We start from the raw sequence: 18,707 nt of genomic DNA, 5'->3' as shown, positions 1-18,707 counted from the left end.
ATGAGTGACATCAACATAATTCCTAAAAGTCAGTCTTTTATATAGGAAAAAAAATATTGAGTGGTTATGACATTTTACCCTTTAAACTATGCATCATGCTTGTCACATGTAAAAAAAATACAGAAAAATATTATTTTAAATAAATATATTTTAATTAATTACATAAGTTACATACATGAGTTGAAGATTTGGTGTGTTATTAAAATAATAACAGTAATAATAATATATGTTAGACTATACTTAAAAATGTATTTGAACATTTATATTTTGACATATTAATACAGATAATACACATGTTTTTGTTACTATTAAACAAGCACACAATGTGTATGTTTAAATTTAATTCAAGTAAGAAATAATAATTTGAGATAAGAAATGGTGTGGAATCTGGAATCTGGTTTATGTTATCTAAATAAATTGATATTTGTTGTATATTAATTAATAAATAAAAATACTTAAAATGTTAAAATCTAATTTTATTCAGTATACCCAGTGAAATGCTTAAAGGACTGTTCATAAAATAGAATAAGAAGATAAAAAATTGTACAAAGTAAATAAAGTAAAATAAAAAAATATTATATCACAGTAATAGATGTACAGTTACATAATACAGCTCTGGGCCACTGCAAAATAATAAGTTTATGATGTTTTTTTTCTTACAGGTGCATGTATTGGTGAGATAAACAGTTTAGTTTTTTTTTTTTCTCCTAATTTTAAAATACAGTATAACAATTTTTTTTTTATTTAGAGTGTATATTTAAAGAAAAATCTAAATAACACAAGATTTTTAAAAAATAAGAAATAGCAGTAAAAGGGTAAAAGGTGGAAGCATATCGACTGCTAGGTAAAAAATTTTTTATATAGCCTTGAAAATTATTTATTAGTAAATTAGTATACACTTTATCCCTATATAAATTGTACTAATAATTAATCAGTTGTGTTTGTGTGTGTGGTGTGTTCCTGCATTCCTGCTTATATGCCCTTTTCCATTTAGTTGTTTTATTCTATAGTTATATTCTATAATATAAGAATACTGCACATATTTACTACATAGCAAGGTTATACAATATTTACTCCATTTACTGATTTTTATATATATAATTTTTAAACTTCTGATAGATAGTACATACTAAACTGTATTTTATCGCTGTTACCTGTAAACCTGTTGTAATATGCAATGGTGATAAGATTATCTATCCATAAACTCACTCTAGATTGATGTCTAAATGCCACGCCTTTAAGATCGCCCCGCCCACGAAGTGACGTACATGAGTATATATACCGATGTCCCGCCTTCGTTCAGTCCCTTTCCGCTCTGTACAGAAGACGAGAACGTGCCTAAAGGTGCTCGGTTCTTCTAGCGAAGCTAAGGCCCTTGAATCCGGCGACTGGCACCGTCAAAACTTAGGCATCCAGGTCCTAAACTCTGTTAAAATCAAAGAACAATGGCCTCTGTCTCCGAGCTCGCCTGTATTTACTCCGCTCTCATCCTCCATGATGATGAAGTGACCGTCACGGTAGGTGTTCAGTTTGAGCTCGGGACGGCGCGCCGCCATCTTTAGCGGCAACATCACTGTCACATGGTGTAGCGGGAAAAAGCGGGCTTGTGTTACCGATACTAGTTTCGCATTAAAGCTGATATTAAAAACGGGCTAAAAAGTCTAGTAACGAGTGGTTCATGTAACCTAATAAGAATAATTTAGGAGCCGGGTTGCTAGTCAGCTAGCATTGTTAGCATGTCCAGTAGTTGCTAGCTTTCACTAAGCTTTAGTTTGTAAAGGAAGTTAATATATAATCAGTTGCACAAGGTTATCTTGTGTTTTTCTTTTAAAGTTAGTATGGGTGTAAACACGGTCAATAATAAAAATAATATTGACACTAGTATATAGGCAATGATGCTAATGAATTGGTGTTTCACAGGAGGACAAGCTCAACGCTCTGATCAAGGCTGCTGGAGTGACCATCGAGCCTTTCTGGCCCGGTCTGTTCGCCAAGGTAGGCGGTGTTTATTGATTTAAGAAGTGTTTTGGAATAAGTTTTCAGATTTCTGCTGACCAGTAATGCTAATGGATCAGGTCCGCATGGTAGTTACTTTAGCTTGATCTGCAGTCACATGGACCTGAGATCAGGCTTCTCTCATAGATGTACTGTACCAGACTTTTGGAAGTTACCCATAATTCACAGAAAGGACTTCACTGAAAACACGGAGTAGGTAATCTTGTGTACTCGGATTGGTGTTCAGAGCAGTTGTTGAATCCCATAATGCATCATGGCATTTTAACGCGTCACTTAGACACATCACATCTTTATGCCATTATTAGAAATGCCTTTTTTAATAGCTAGATTATTGGGATAGGTTTGTAACACTGCATATAGTTTTAAACAGTGCAACAAGTGTATGTCCAAAAGATTAGCCTGTGTCTTGATCAGCGATGGTATAATCCAACTTATTACTTAAGTGGAATGCTGTTGGATCAGGAAGCAGAGATGTAATTAAACTGGAGTCTCATTATTGTAATGCATTGCTTAAATCATAGCTCATTGTTTTGTGTATGTACAGTTAGCCTTCAGGTAAGACAGGGAGGTTTGTCCTGCTCTGTAATTTGTCCTCAAGGTATTCCAGACACTTTGACCCTCTGACATAATGTGTGATGTAATGTGCATGCCTCTTGTGGATGTTCAGCAAACAAAATGAGGCAAAATTTGCAACCTGTACACTTATACATGTTATGTAAAATGAGATGGGATGTTGATTCAGCAATGTATTGTGATTAAGCATTAGCTATTTTAATTAAAAAAAAGTTTAATTTGTATGTTTATTATAGGTGGTAAAATGTTGCAGTTCCTCTGCAATCCTACAGATGGTGCTCTAAACACATTGCCATGCAAATCATACGGATTTGCAACTCAAAATTTTCACTTGGGTATCATTGTGAGCCAGGAGTGAGTATTTTAGGATTTTACAGCAAAAGGTGGAGTGCACCTAAAATGCCACGATTACCTCTAATTTCACCCGACTGTAGCCTGCATCAAGGGGTTTTTGGTACCATAGTTCTTCCAAGATCTTTAATTTGCCTGCAAACCCCAATATCAATTTGATGGGCTTGTAAGAAAGCTGATGTGCTCACTCTTAATAAAAATGCTGAGAAAGTGGCTGCTCATCGTTCTCACTTGTTTGCAAATTAATAGACATGGCCCATGCTAGATGGATTGATGGGCTCAACACTTGCTGGTCAAGCTGGTACTAGTGCTGGTGTTCTTTCAGCTAAATGGCTAAAATTTGTTTCAGGCTCTGGCCAGCGTGGACATTGGTAGCCTGATCTGCAACGTGGGAGCTGGTGGTGCTGCTCCTGCTCCCACCACTGGTGGAGCTGCTCCTGCTGCTGGTGGAGACGCCCCAGGTAAATCCGATCACAACACATTAATTTATATAATGTACATGTGTCCTGGTATCCAAATGCTATGACTGAGCATATCTAAACAATTCTAATTGTACAGCACACTTCATATAAAACAAGCACTGCTTACTTGGGCTGTGTTTACATCTTGTTTGTTTGCTCTTTCAGCCAAGGCAGAGGAGAAGAAGGAAGAGAAGAAGGAAGAGTCTGAGGAGTCTGATGATGACATGGGCTTTGGTCTCTTTGACTAAAGTGCTTTTACAATAAAAACCAGAAAATGTAATTTAATGCGTCTTGTTTTTACTCATGTTGATTTTTTAAAAATTAAAAACTACTGTAACTCTAATTAATCTCTAATTATAGCAGCTACTTTTTGGTGCATATACTTTTAGTATTTTAAATGTTAAAATAAAATCCAGAATCTGAGTGCTACAAGCAACATGAAGGTAGCCTGAGAAAGACTGGCATATGTGTTACAAAGTCACTAGAGTTGACTATATAATTATTGTAATTAGCAGATGAACTGATTTAATTTTGGATCCATGCAAAAGGGGTGCAAATCAGTATAGTTTATATCCTCAGATTCAGTACATTCAGGTAGTAGGAATCTTTTTCATTAAATTTATTGTAAGCTGATTTAAATCTTCTGAAACAATTTTTTTTTTCATGACCACAGGATACATCATCTGACATGGCTGTTCAAGACATGAGAATCTTCTCACTGCATTATTTAGGGTTAAAAGAATTGCTGCCAGCTGTGAAATTAATCAATGTAGTAATCAGTCAGTCACAGGCTTATTTATGTAAGTCCAAATGGTGACCTGCTTATAGGTGAAAAATCTTAGTAATTTAGGCCTTTATTCATTAAAGCTGAATGCTTGATCAAGTCGGTAAATTCTGCATCTGATCCATGAAACATGACATCAAAATCAGAGTGATTTGAGTGAAGTTGAATCAGCTGTTCTCTTTTTTTTTTTTTTTTTTCAAATTTTCTCCCCTAATTTAGTCGTGACAAATTCCTCCCCGTCACTAGGGGGCTCCCACATTAAGGCTACTACTACCACTCAGGCGGGAGGGCCGAAGACTATCACGTGTTTCCTCCGAACCGCGTGACGTCTGCCGACCGCCTCTTTTCGAGCTGCTTGAAAAGCACCGTTAGGGGCGGAGTAACACACTCGGAGGAAAGCTGATTAAGGCCCTCAACCCTGTTTGCTGTATAGGTGCTGTATCATCAGGGACGTGCACAGACATTTTGAGGGGCAGGGGCTCAAGTGAAATAAAGGCACTTCTCATAATTACGTATTTTTTTCTTTTTTTAAACAAAAAAAGTATATATATTAACGCAACACTGACTTCCTTTTTTAAAAAATAATTTAAGTTAATTTTATCTTCCTCAAACTCATGCAATTGCCCTTGCATGGCCCTGCACTGAAGCATGAATAAAAGTAATTGTTTAAATACTTTTTGTTTCACAAGCAAAATAACTTTTTAGCTCCACACAACCAAGCATCAGAATACTGCCTTAATGTTTTAATCAAATACATTAATATTATTATTGCTATGCATGTACACATACACAATAACTGATGGTGACTGACATGTATGGCGTCAGATTTATGTCAAAAGTCACGAGCGCGTAAGACATGCTCACGAGCACATTATGTTATTTCACACGCGCAAAAATGAACCTTCAGGTGGCATGATAAAAGTACTCGCGCACAAATTCAACAACCGGGAGGTGTACAGGCACCTGCGCGCGAGCGCCTGGCATACTCTCATAGGTTAACTCTGCTCGCGCAGTGGAATCCTGCTCGCGCGCAGCGGGCTTCTGCTCGCGGAGCGCTGTTTTGCTCGCGCAGTGGATTTCTCCTCGCTCAGCTGATTTCTGCTCGCTCGAGTCTAGATGACTTTTGACAATTTGGGGGCGGAAACCAAGGAGGGCACTGACTCTCTTATGATTGGTCACTTTCATCGTAATCACACCCACAGGGACATCCTTGTACCTTGATTGACAGCTCTCATTACAGGAAGGCACGGAGTTGGGTTAAGTTACCACCGAAGAAGAGTGGGAATTAATTTTCTAATAAACATAAACTGTCTATCCACGTATAAAATGCTGCGCAGATCATAGTTAAATCAATTACCATATTTTTTAGCAATAAGTAACGTAACTAGCTAGCCTATTCGTTCTGTAGCTAACGCCTTAGCCAACACTTGTGATGCTGATCGCCCGACACTCATTTTAAAACTTGTAATCTTTAAAAACTGCATCTTAGACAACTAACATTAGGCTAACTGAATCATAACATAATTGTTTTCACATGTACAAGTGCTATTCTTACTGACGCTGATTTAATGCATTTGATTTTGCAGGCTAACACCTTGTCCCTTATTGTATTTTTGTGTGGCTCCAGCTCATCTGGCCGTTTATAGATGTAAGAGAAAATATGGTAATTGATTTAACTATGATCTGCGCAGCATTTTATACGTGGATAGACAGTTTATGTATATTAGAAAATTAATTCCCACTCTTCTTCGGTGGTAACTTAACCCAACTCCGTGCCTTCCTGTAATGAGAGCTGTCAATCAAGGTACAAGGATGTCCCTGTGGGTGTGATTACGATGAAAGTGACCAATTATAAGAGAGTCAGTGCCCTCCTTGGTTTCCGCCCCCAAATTGTCAAAAGTCATCTAGACTCGAGCGAGCAGAAATCAGCTGAGCGAGGAGAAATCCACTGCGCGAGCAAAACAGCGCTCCGCGAGCAGAAGCCCGCTGCGCGCGAGCAGGATTCCACTGCGCGAGCAGAGTTAACCTATGAGAGTATGCCAGGCGCTCGCGCGCAGGTGCCTGTACACCTCCCGGTTGTTGAATTTGTGCGCGAGTACTTTTATCATGCCACCTGAAGGTTCATTTTTGCGCGTGTGAAATAACATAATGTGCTCGTGAGCATGTCTTACGCGCTCGTGACTTTTGACATAAATCTGACGCCATAGACATGGACTTAGTTTCACATTCGAGGGAGGACTGTATCACCATCATCAAATAAAACCTTCAAAGTCCACATTTAGATGGAGTTTGTTTTAAACCTACTACACTCTAAAAATATTCTGTGGCTTAGTAAATATTAGAGAAATATTTAACTTTATTAACTTAACAAAATCTCTGAAAATCTTACTTGATTGTTTGAATTAAACTTACCAAAATAATTGAGAAAAATTCAATAAAAGCCAATGTCATGTATGTATTTGTGGTTGTATGGACTACTATTTTATAAAGGTTTAGAGGAAATAAAAAAAATGTTAATTTATAAATATTGTTATTTTTGTTTAATATTGTTATATTAATGTTTAATGTTAACTTATTTCTACTCAGTTTTATTGATTAATGTACCAGATGCAGTTACTCAGATTTACTACATTTTTTAGAGTGTATCTATCCTCTATCTGTTTGCATCTATAGATTTCTTCTAAATTCACCAATTTATGCTATGATATATACTTATTAGTAACTTTATTAAGCTTATTACTAACTTATTTTATTACATGATGGCTTGGTTGAATTCCAATGTAGAATGCAGTCCGTTATTTCTTGATAAAAGACCGCTGTGCGGAGTATAACAGAACATGAAAAACAAAGCGTTGCTATGGACTCACAAGATTCTAACCGTAGAGACGGAGTGGACCATTTTCTTTAGTGGAAGCAATACAATCGGGCTTCAATCAATAAACTCCCTTTTAATATTTAGTGTCAACATAATTATTTATTTGGTAGGTAGGCAGCCATGTAATAAGCGGGATAATATATAGCTGATGTTCGCTTTAGAACTCCTGACCTGATATTTAGATATACTGTTCTTCAATAAACATATTTGTTTGACAGGGAAGCTGTGCGCAAACAGGAATATATATTATTTAAAAAAAAAAAAAAAAAAAAAAAAGCACCCCAGAAAAAAGGGCACTTTCTCTCCAGGAATAAAAAGGGGAGGTGCTCAAGCCCCCTTTGATCTCTGTGTGTGCACGTGCCTGTGTATCATGGCTGACCTTGAGCTCAGACTCCGGGTTTCTAACAGGCTGGGATATGCAAAGAGAAAAGTAATGTATATATAAGAAATAAAGGCTGCTGATTCTTTTTCTATTTCCTATTCCCTGTATGCAGAGGAAACCCACTAAACACGGGAGATCAAACCTCATCCTGGAGGTGCAAGGCCATTTACATTTATAAACAGATGATAATCTCACCTAGATGCTGTTTCACAATCTGCTCATATATAACATCCTGTAAACACAGACCTGTTTGTCTTTACTCTTCTGCACAGAGTACATGCTGGACTCCATTCTGAGTCTGGTTCCTGTCCAGATTCCTTCCTCACATTGTCTCAGGTCACATCGGGAGCTTTATTTTGTCTCTTGTCACCTCTAGCTTGTTCATTAAGGATCTAGAGCTACACACAGATTTCTGTAAAGCTGCTTTTGCCTATGTCAAAAGCTCAATATAAAGAAAACAAAAAATGTATTCTCAGAGACATTTTAAAGCAAATCAGGTTTTTACCAAAAAGAAATAGTTTTTTCACCCCCCCCCCCAAGTTTTTTTTTTCACCACATCACAAATCATACCAGTGTTCTATAATATAAAAATGATCTGTATAATTATAATATACATGGTGGCCCAAAAGGTAAAATTTATTTACATTGCAAAGCGGGACTTTCAATTGCGCAGAATAAAAGAACAGTTATGAAAGTAAAATCTTTCTTTATATAACCCCCTGCTACACTAATACACTTATCCCAGTGTTTCACCAGTGCTTGTATACCATCAAGGTAGAAAGTTTTCTCAGTACGACTTTTTCGGGCCTGAAACGCTGGCCTCCCAGGAACTCCTTTAATGTCCCATGTGGAAATGGCTTGGAGCGAGGACAGGACTGTACGGAAATGTGGGATTAATTTCCAGCCGAGCTCCTGTAATTTGAAATTGTGTTGGTAAATGATTTTCACACACACAGATGCATCTCTTCTGCACAATGGTTGATTTTTTTAAAAGCATCGGGCGTTCCATTTGCTGAATGTTTACAGGAACGACTGCAGTGGGCTAAGAGTCACGTCTCCTGGGATCGTCATTCACGGATGTAAAATTTTTTAACCATTCTCATCACTGTACTTTGCGTCTTCTGTAAGTCGATCAGCCTTCATGCATGAGAAATGTCATCACAAGTACAGGTTTGACTTGAACACCATTCATGTAAGCATAAATTACTCAAATTAAATGAAATTGACTCAAAATAAAATGCTCAGATTTATGTCTTTTGATGCTGTGGGACAGTGAATATAAAAATGATCAAAGAAAATGTAAAACTCATAAAAAGAGAAATGCCCATGGACTATCTGTCTTAAAGACGTAAATACAATCTAAATACAAGTTATAGGCAAAATCGGAGTTTAAACTGAAATGTACGCAATGTTGTTTTTTTTTTAAGCTTAATCAATGGTCAGTTAAAGAAAACCAGGAGGATCATGAATACAAGAGTAACACATTTTATTAGTTAAAGGTTCTGTACAGTCAGTTTTGTTTCCTGAGAATAATTTATCAGAGTGACAAAGAGGATTCATTTATAGATTGTACTATACACAGGGGGGTGACGTGACGTGACCGAGGTGATCAGCCTGGGGAAAGACGCAGAGATATTGGTGGCAAATGTGGACCATTTCTACATTTACCAGATTTACTTTGAGGAAGCAGTGAGTAAGAAAAAGGTCTTAAGCTACTAAAATTGTGCTTTACTGTCTGATACGAAGAAGAGGTGTTTACTAAATTCAGTTTCTTTTTTTTAACAGTCCCTGATGACATTTTTCTTCTACCCATTAATACCCCAGTATTAGAGATACACATTTTTTTTAAATCTTAATTCCATAGACAATTCTTTAAAAAATATATGCATTCTTGTGCGGAATATGATGACGATAAACAGCATGATGTGTCGTGCCGTGCCTCAAGGTGCCCCCTGAGTGGAAGTCAGAGGATAAAAAGAACAGTGTGAGCCTCGATGTGCGTATGTGTGTGTGTGTGTAAATCAGAACAATGGCAGACTCTGCTGTACAACAGTTCAGAACAGGAAGTGGGTGAGTGTCTGCGATACACCTTTGGGTTAGAGCTCATGCTGTTCCAGGCTCTGCATTAGCTCCATGTGGATTCCAGTTGTGATGTTTTCTCAGATAAAAGTATCCGTTGCTGGAGTTCATCTCTGGACTTATTTTAAAAGGAAAAAAAAAGAAAAGAAAAAGAAAGCAAACAGCCAGCACAAACAGGACAATAAAAACATGATTAGCATGACTCTGTATCTCTGAGTCCGCTGAACATACTGTGTTTAAGTCTCTATAGAAAAGGCTTCATATTTCATATTCTTGTAGTGAGACGTCCGGCGTACAGGTGTGTTTCATGTCGAGAGCCACTGGTGCTGTGATTCAGTAAACAACATCACCATATAGTCCCAGCAGTGGACATTGCGTCCCCTCGTGTCCTGTGCTGCATCATAGGGTCCCTGTCTCCTAAACTTGCCTTTTTTTTTCCTAGTGTGGCCGTGTTTGAGTGATCATTTTCAGCCTGGCCTGGTCGATTACGTCCAGCAGGTTCTTGGCATCGACGGCGAGGGCGTGCGCCGCTGTGAGCATCTGTTTCTTGTAGTCCTGCTGCAGGCTCGTGAGCATGTATTGCTGCGCCAGCTTCATCTTATTGATCAGCTCGGCCAGGTCCGAGTTCAACAGCTTCTGAGCCATCTCGATCTGAACACACAGAGATAGCAGCTCACATTAAACACTTTGCAACAATATAATCTAATGCTTAGTCCCAATATAATCTAATGCCAATATTAGTCCCAATATAATCTAATGCTTAGAGGTTTCCTCTTCCTGCAGTTACACAATTTCTCTGGTTCTAACGTGTTTAAAATAATCAGTATATGTTTCATGGTAACATACTATACACTGACTAACAATACTAGAATAATGAATTAATAAAATAGCACTGAATATCAATTAAATACCAGTAAACTGGTGATCATTTATGTCATTTATGTCTGTGGGGACCAAAGGACAACCTATCCTGTCCGATCCTACAGAAAAGCCAATGCAGAACAAATTGCTATAAAGGAAGTCAATGCTGTCTATGATAGAACGGTATCAGAACACTCAGGGCATCACAGCTTGCTGTGTTTGGGGCTTAGCAGGCAAAGGATTTAAGATTGTTGATCCAGCATCCAGGAAATGTGCTGCTAATGTCCTGGTGCCAGCACACAGTGTTGGGGGATATTAACTAATTACATTACAAAATTCCTGTCTTTAAAAAGTAATCAGTTACATTACAGCGTTACTTTCTGATAAAAGTTAGAGTACTTTTTTTTCATTGCGGAAAATTAAAACTCCTTTGTGATTCCTCTTGCATGTTGTTTTAGTCAAGACCTTTATAATTATTCTACCATTATCACTCAGCGAAGTTGTTAACTACTAATACACCTATCTCACCTACGTGGTTTCACGCAATGGCCATAAGTATGGGTTATCATAATTTACTGCAAGTTTTGGCGTTTGCAGAACTTCGCGAAATGTCAGGTGGTCACTCGCGATGGCTCATGGTGCCTAACACCGCTTCTCACAGCCAGTCAAGCAAGAATAATAGCAGGAATAACAGAGGGGGGCGGGTTATCGGGGGTGGGGCTTGTAAGATGACTTTTACGCACGCACACTAACGGAATCACTACTGTCTGTCTCACGGATTACATAAATTGTCTGAATAATGGATTTCATTTTTAAAAATATAACTAAATGACTGAGTACTTAAATGGCGGACCTGACGCGTTAGATTACTTGTTACATCCAAGTTTGGTTAAACCCAACACTGCCAGCACACCTCCAGAGTTCTCAGAGTCATGCCTTGAGGGGCTAGAGCTGTTTGGTGGCACAATGGAAACCCAGGTGGTTTTAATGTTATGGCTGATCGATGTATTCTTATACATACATAAACTACACAATACACATTTTAGCATGCATTACCTGAATTTATATAGTATAGCAATGTGTTAAACTAAACCTTTTTGGACGGACTAATTCAATTCAATTAAATTTTTATTTATATAGCGCTTTTAACGAGGGTCATTTCCTCAAAGCAGCAAGGAAACGTGTACAAAATGTGAGAAAATGTGTATAAATCATAATCCTTAGCAAGCCGAGAGCGATGGCGGCAAAGGAAAAACTCCATGAGATAGCAGTAGGAAGAAACCTTGAGAGTAACCAGACTCAACAGGGAACTTTGAATGGGTACCTGACCCATTCATGATGGTTAAATCTTTCAGAAACCAACATCTATGTCTCAAACCTCATATACACTTTATAACCTAATGACGGATGGGTTTAATGCAGATTTAGCAGGATGGCAGTTACTGACCTCTCTGTGGGTGCTGGCCGGTAAAATAGGGATGGTCTCGTCCACAGTCGCGAGCAGCGTTCTCAGAGCCAGTCCCACCTCCTACAAGCACCACCAGCACAGATTAGCACTACGTCCAATCGCTAAAACATTCATTTATGTATTGGGGTGGAGGCGTAGTGGTGGTTCTTATACCTTCACCATGGGCACGTATTCTTCAGGGGAAGCAGGCTGGATTTTACTGGACATCTCTATCACCGCCTTCACCAGTCCAGTCACATTCTCATAGACCTTATCATTGGAGCGGTCGAGGTTGGCTGTGGGTGGTGGACTAATCTCCTGAGGCTGGATCTGGTGAACAAACAGTGCAAAATTGTTACTAGGAAGAGAGTATATGGATGAATGAGTTTTTTTTTTTTTTTTTTTTGCTGCTGTGGTTTGAAAGCAGAAAACATTTCAGAAGACAGAAACCAGTTTCAAGAAACCAGATCAAGCAATAAAGTGCTGAGGTCTGAACACTAGATGGCAGTAGCATTTAGATATCAGATGAACACTAATGAATTTGGTTTAACAGTGCACTGTGAGAAACTAGATTAATACGCACTGGATACATCTTTAGTTATATTTAGTTTGTTCACAGCTAACACAAACTACAGCTAGATTCTAACACAAGGCTAAATCTTAAATCGTTCTCTAACGCCTGATTAAAGGCACTACTTAATGCACAAGCTTTCATATTTAATGCTGAATGGGATTCCACCAAAGAAACCACAAAGTTAAAGGAGCCGATGTTCTAAAGTGGAAATATAAAGATAATCTTATGAGATTTACAGCATTTATGCATCTTAGCTAAATATTTGAGCAGATATTCCTAACACAAGAGCCCATACTCTGATCTTATTTAAAAAAAAAACATACTTTGTGAAGGTTGATGATTAGATCAGAAACTTTCTTTTGATTTACAAACCTTCAGAGCTCATTTAACAACTTTGGCTAGACAAGGCTTTTTTTTTTTACTTCTTCATAATTTCTCACGAACTTTCTGTGCGCGTAAGGCATAAAAAATATTTTAAAAGTGATTTCATTTCAAAAACTGCCTCATCACACAATTAACAGGGTATTTAAATTTCTTTAGACATCCCTAGTATTTACTGATGTTCCTTTTTTTTTGGTTGGTTGGTTAAACGATTTTAAAGTCCACAAGCCACAAGCCCACATATCTTAAAATGTGATAATTAATTGCTGTGACAAAAAAAAAAAAACTATTTCCCAATTACCAGATGTGTGTTTTTGTGACACAAGACACTAAGGTAAAGGTACAATAAGAAAGTAAGCCTGCACATCGCTCACTACACAAAATAAACAGAAACGCATGATCGTTCCAAACTATGGAGTTACACCACTGTCTTTTTTTTTTTTTACATTCTATAGCTAAGCCTCTGTCAACTTCTATATTATTTTTATCGTCATACTATAATCTAGAGCTTCTGCTATGATTTTATACACTTGACTGAAACACCAGTGTTGGCGTGCCACATTGGTTTTTTTAGGTTGCATATTTCAATTTTCTTTTTTATTTTACTTTTGTCCTGGATCTTTAACCTTTAATCTCCAGACTTTTATTCCAACCAAACGCCAGGAAAAGACAGAAGGCAAAGATGACCTGCATTAAAAGGACTAACATATCGGGAAAAGATCCCAAGTAAGTCTACTTTAGCCTCATGTGTAATACTATGTAATGTACCTGTGTGGGAATAAAAAGTTAAGGCTGGAATATGAGGAGTTTCTCCTGGTCTTCGATCACTCGTGATGTCTAATCTAGATCTAATAATAATCAAAATCTTATTAGGTGGAAGTTCCTGGGCTAGCGCGATAAACAATGTAGACAGAGGCGTTAATAAGACTGAATAGGTAATCTAGGAAGGAATCTAATTTCTAGGAAGTTCTTAGTAAAACTTTACTTACTGTACCTTTGCTCATTTCTAATGCTAGAGCACTAACTATAACAAACATTACAGCAGTAACTGAAGTCTCACACTCATTTAGTTCAGGGCAGACACATAAAGTACAAGTGTGTGTGTGTGTGTGTGTGTGTGTGCAGATAGATATACAGAGTCAGCCAAAAAATGTATACACATTACAGGAAAAGAATAAACATTTTATAAATATTTTAATACTACATTTAGTATTGTATTGCTGTACAATATACATTGATATATGATAATAGTATAATAATATTATAATAATATAATATATCATACAATTTTTCTTTTCCTGAAGTGTGTATACATTTTTGGCCCGACTCGGTATGTACATTAGTGTTTAGTACTTTAGTATCTTAATGTTTATAGATGACTCCCTTTAACATAAAGATGAGTGTGAGAGCAGCAGTTGCTAACTGACACATACAGTACAGTACACACATAACCGACACACACAAGTCCTTACCCTCCAGGGCTACGTGCAGCAAAAAGCAGGCGAGTGTGAGGGGGGGTGAGGGAGGGATGCAGGGAAACAGAACAGGAACAAAGAATTAATGATGCAAAAAAATAAACGAAGAAGAAATTAACATGCACATACTGACAACTAAGGAGAAAAAAGCTGTGCTGCATGATTTAGTGGTTAAATGTTTTTTTTAACAGGGTTCTGGTTCTGTAAGAAGAATCTTTTTTTATTGTTTTAAATGTAAAATAAAATTGCGCATGTTCTTCAAAGTACACAACACAGTTTTAAAACAACACTTTTCGAAAGCAAAACTGCCTGGAAGGTTTAAACAAAAAAAGGACCAGTGACTCGAAAACGCTGAATGAGTGTGCATTCTGCATTATGGTTTTGGCAGCAGATGAGAACCATGAAGCAGAGGTCACCGTCTTGTGGTGGAAAGGAGGTGGTAAAAGAAAACTGTTTTTATCTACGCTGTTATCCTCCAACTGGCCTAAGAAAGGTTTTCCCGGAGCTGAAAACCACATCCGATTAGTCTCTTTATCTAGCTCACCATGAACATCAATCTTTTGTGTGTGTGTGTGTGTGTGTGTGTGTGTGTCCAGATACTCCGTCTTCTATGACAGATTTGAAAAGACTTTCAAAGCTGAAAGAGTCTAATTGGTTACTAGACTTCAGGATGGGATTAGATTTAGATAAAGGTATTAATTAGTGACCCTCATCACTGTCAATGAGCGGTGGTCATGGTGGTAGTGGTGGTGGGGGTTCGGGTCAGTCTTTTGGACCCCTTTTATCCTCCTGCATGCTTGGGAAAATAAACTTTCCCGTTCTGCTGACGAGCTGCAACTCAAGCCACTTGGCTAAAGAAAGCAGGGGAAATTCTGACACTTGCACTCTTTTACTTTTCCATCTGTTTGGCTCAAAAGTTTGTCCCAAAAACCATGCAAACAAAGGATGCAAAAAAATGAAATAAAAAGCACACTGCATGCTTTTTGCCATGCTTACAGGTTGGTTATAAAGTGCAGCCAGACTTGAGTGAGTGATGCCTGTGCAGCAGATCTGTCTGACTACGGAAAGCACATGCTTGATAAACCGAGAGCTTAAGGCAGGTGTACCTTGATGCCTTCGTTATAGCTGTCTACGGGGCTGATGCTGGCTGTGCTGCTCAGGTGAGTCGGAGCGCCGGGACGAGGAGGCTTTTTAGGTGGAGCTCCGGGATCTGCAGAAGAAACAAACTGTAAGCATTGAAGTGGGAGGGAAAAAAACAACAACAAAAAAACAAAACACATACAAAAAAATCTGATCGGTTCGAATGTATGTTTAGCCAATTTGAGAACGCCAGTAAGGCAGCACTGAGGCACGTACCTGCTTTGCCCACAGGTTGGTATACGTGCTGATTTCCCGTCTGAAAGAAAATAGAAACGTAAACAAGCATTCAGGGCTTTGCTGACTCGCCTCGACTGGCTGTCCTACCCTGATTTTACTGCATGCAGGATTATGGCTGGTGTTACGGGTGGGAGTGAGTGGTTTGTGGGAAAGCGTGCATAACTGACGCATTTGTACATCTCCAAAACACTTTCTATCCAACATACAGTAACATACAGAAAGTTCTGTAATTACACGGAGAAAATGTGTCTGGTTTGCCCGCGGCTGTTTTTGGAGATGGCATGTGAAATAACAACTTGTGGCTGCTGCTCCATGTGACACTCCTCTAGCCAGCCACTGCTTTTAACCTTTCGCTACATCTTTTCTAGAGCTTGACTGCAGTGGAACACAAAAGTAAATGCACCCCTGAAACTATCATGGCTCTAGAGTTACTTCTAAGCCTCTTAAAAGGGCTTTAAGGCGCCAAGATGTAATGTGTCTGTACTCGGCATGACTTCTGGGATAAAACACAAACAAGCAAAGGGTTATGGGAACTTACCAGCCCCTGGAGAGCACCGTCCTCGCGGTCAATACTGCCCCTTGAATTCCTGGACTCTGGCTTCTGAAGACACACAGGAAAAAAAAAAACCCCCACACACAATTACACACCTGATTCCAAGAACAGACTACACTGAAACATCTTGGTCTTTGATTTAAATAGTGTCTTTCTCACTGTATAACAAGAATACATACACACACAAACACCTCCATTCTCCGCCATACACAACCTTGTAGATATAATCCCTTGTACAAATGTTGTTATATCATCTCTAATTACCCAAAAAGCAACAAAACCCACTGACAAATTAACAGACAAACATATGTGGGTATGGTATCCAACTACAAATGTGCTAGCAGCACCGTGCATCATGTACTCAGTTTCATCTCTTCTCATCATTCTGATTTTACTTCGGGTAACAAACTGAAAATCCACAACATCTTTCCAAGTCCTCTTCAAACCTATTCAGAGTCCTCACCAAGTCATATAAGCAAACAGGAAACAGAACCAATCCACGAAAATAAACAGTAATAACAGCTCTGAGCGTCTCAGTACCGGTTTTCCGAAGCAAGACTTGAAAAGGTGCATCCTTGGAGCGGAGTGCGTCCTCACCACGGCGAGGAGAGAGTGTGGTGAGCACTGTTCCATCAGCACGACGGCGTGCCGGAGGAGGACTGAGATCTGGCTTCTGGCTGGAGTGTGGATTAAATGTGCTCGACTGTAGCAGGCAGAGCAAACGCAGAGCCAAATGACTCCCACAAGCTCTTGCTCTTTTTCCTCTCATCCTACACTGGCTCCCTCTAACTCATCCCACTTCTCCCTCCCTGCCTCTTTTCACTGTCGTTTTCACAGTTCTCATATGAAGCGACAATTATAAAATTCCTATGAAGGAATGACTGTGCACAACCAAATCATACCAGATCTTCCTCCAGAATGAATACAGGAGAAATAAAATGTTAATGATAGAATACGCCAAAACTGTCTTGAAATAGTTTAAAAAATACAGCCATTAAAAAAATGACAATAAAAAATAAAGTATGTCAATTTAAAGTACAGTGCAAATGTTTTTTAAGTGCAAGCTTTGTTATATATATATATATATATATATATATATATATATATATATATAGAGAGAGAGTATATATGTTTATTTTATAACTTCTAAGTTAGTACAACAAAAATACTAAATCCTGGTTCCAAACAGTATTAATCCTGCAAAAAAAAAAAAAAAAATCTTACAGAAAAAAAAAAAAAAATCTGTAACCCATAAAAGAAATTAATATATTACATAAAAGAGCACTTTTCAGACATAAAAAAGTAAAAAAAAAACAAAGCTTTTGGGTTTTGCATGCATGAGAAAAAGAAACCAAGTATGACTAAGTCCTCAGAAGTTTTAAGCAAAGGCTCGTCACACCAATGAATGACTTTGTTTCATTAATTATTGTGCAATGCTTTTTATAGCATATTTTTGAATGTGGAAATTATATCTAGATCAGTTAATCACATGCATCTGAGAATTTTGCACGGTACTGTATGTATATAGCTCTTTTGAAAACAGATATTGTCACATCACAAAAAGTAGCTTTATAACGAGGAAGACCAAAGTGGCCAGGAAAATTTTTCTTAGGCAAATTAAAGAAGAAACCCCGAGAGAAACCAGATTGAAAATTGAACCGTCTTAAAGGAGATAATGTATAGTTGGGAGTATAAATAATTACAGTGCATGTTGTAAGACTTTTTTTTGCAAGATGTTCAACTACTATAAAATGTGCAACAGGACAAAGGCGAGATTTCCCAGTGAAACTTTTTGTGCAATTTTCTCTGCTGCATGATAGTGATGCATAGGCAAGATGCTATATGAAAAGACTGCTCAGGAAATAAATGAAGTCCATACTGGTTTAGTAGGAAAGTCTTTCTTGATGAATATGGATCTGAAATTCCGCCCAAATTGTGGTGTTTACACAGAGAATAACCCATATGCTGCTTAAGGAAACTTTTTATATTGTGGGGTTAAAATGGAAACATGGTCTCTTCTTCCACAGCAGTAGCCAAGCTCTTTCTAGAGGAGGAGTCTCACCCTGCAGGCCTGTGTGATTCCCAGACGCAACACACTCAGGATTTATGGCTTTGTTTTTCATATCTCTATTTTGCTCAATCAAGTGCACATAAACACACACACACAGGCTCTCTCTCTTTCACACACACAAACACACACACACTGGTGGACAGGGCACAATTCCACTGTTCACTTCATTCATATGGTGTTTTGTCTAAGTGTTATACAATTTACAGCTGATGAAATGCACAACTGGTTTAATGTGCCAGTTCAACAAACTTGTCCTTCTAATTCAAATACTTTACCAAAAATATGTTCCTCCACCACATAATGTTAGAGTAAGTTATGAATTTAGCCATATATAATAAACTGAAGTTTAAAAGTTAGTGAACAGTCCATAGCTACAAGAGTCTCGATAACTCATTAATTGTCTGTACCGCTTTATCATGTACTGTATATAGAGTCGCGGGGGGCCTG

The 18,707-nt window shown here is 38.1% G+C and overlaps 2 protein-coding genes across 11 annotated transcripts in view; one reads left to right on the top strand and one right to left on the bottom strand.

Annotated features, from left to right (window-relative positions):
- Positions 1-1,302: 1,302 nt before the first annotated feature.
- rplp1 (ribosomal protein, large, P1) lies at positions 1,303-4,284 on the top strand. Its single transcript, XM_053492128.1, has 5 exons — positions 1,303-1,517; positions 1,921-1,995; positions 3,290-3,401; positions 3,567-3,677; positions 4,075-4,284. Exons 1-4 carry the CDS (start codon positions 1,446-1,448, stop codon positions 3,647-3,649), a joined length of 342 nt encoding a protein of 113 aa, XP_053348103.1. The 5' UTR covers positions 1,303-1,445; the 3' UTR covers positions 3,650-3,677; positions 4,075-4,284.
- A 4,627-nt stretch (positions 4,285-8,911) lies between these two features.
- The window catches only part of ptk2aa (protein tyrosine kinase 2aa), a 105,666-nt gene continuing 95,870 nt past the window's right edge, over positions 8,912-18,707 (bottom strand). For all 10 annotated transcript variants that reach the window (XM_053492122.1, XM_053492119.1, XM_053492116.1 and 7 more), the window contains 6 exons: positions 16,175-16,237; positions 15,616-15,655; positions 15,366-15,469; positions 12,004-12,159; positions 11,830-11,910; positions 8,912-10,172 (listed from right to left, as the gene is read on the bottom strand). In XM_053492122.1, coding sequence (XP_053348097.1) covers positions 9,960-10,172; positions 11,830-11,910; positions 12,004-12,159; positions 15,366-15,469; positions 15,616-15,655; positions 16,175-16,237 — 657 coding nt within the window. In that variant the 3' untranslated portion in view covers positions 8,912-9,959. The remainder of the gene's footprint in view (positions 10,173-11,829; positions 11,911-12,003; positions 12,160-15,365; positions 15,470-15,615; positions 15,656-16,174; positions 16,238-18,707) is intronic.

The sequence above is a fragment of the Clarias gariepinus genome, chromosome 3, assembly GCF_024256425.1.
Source record: "Clarias gariepinus isolate MV-2021 ecotype Netherlands chromosome 3, CGAR_prim_01v2, whole genome shotgun sequence".
NCBI lineage: Eukaryota > Metazoa > Chordata > Actinopteri > Siluriformes > Clariidae > Clarias > Clarias gariepinus.
The sequence above is the reverse complement of the archived record's forward strand: the minus strand, read 5'-3'. Positions and strand labels throughout refer to the sequence as shown.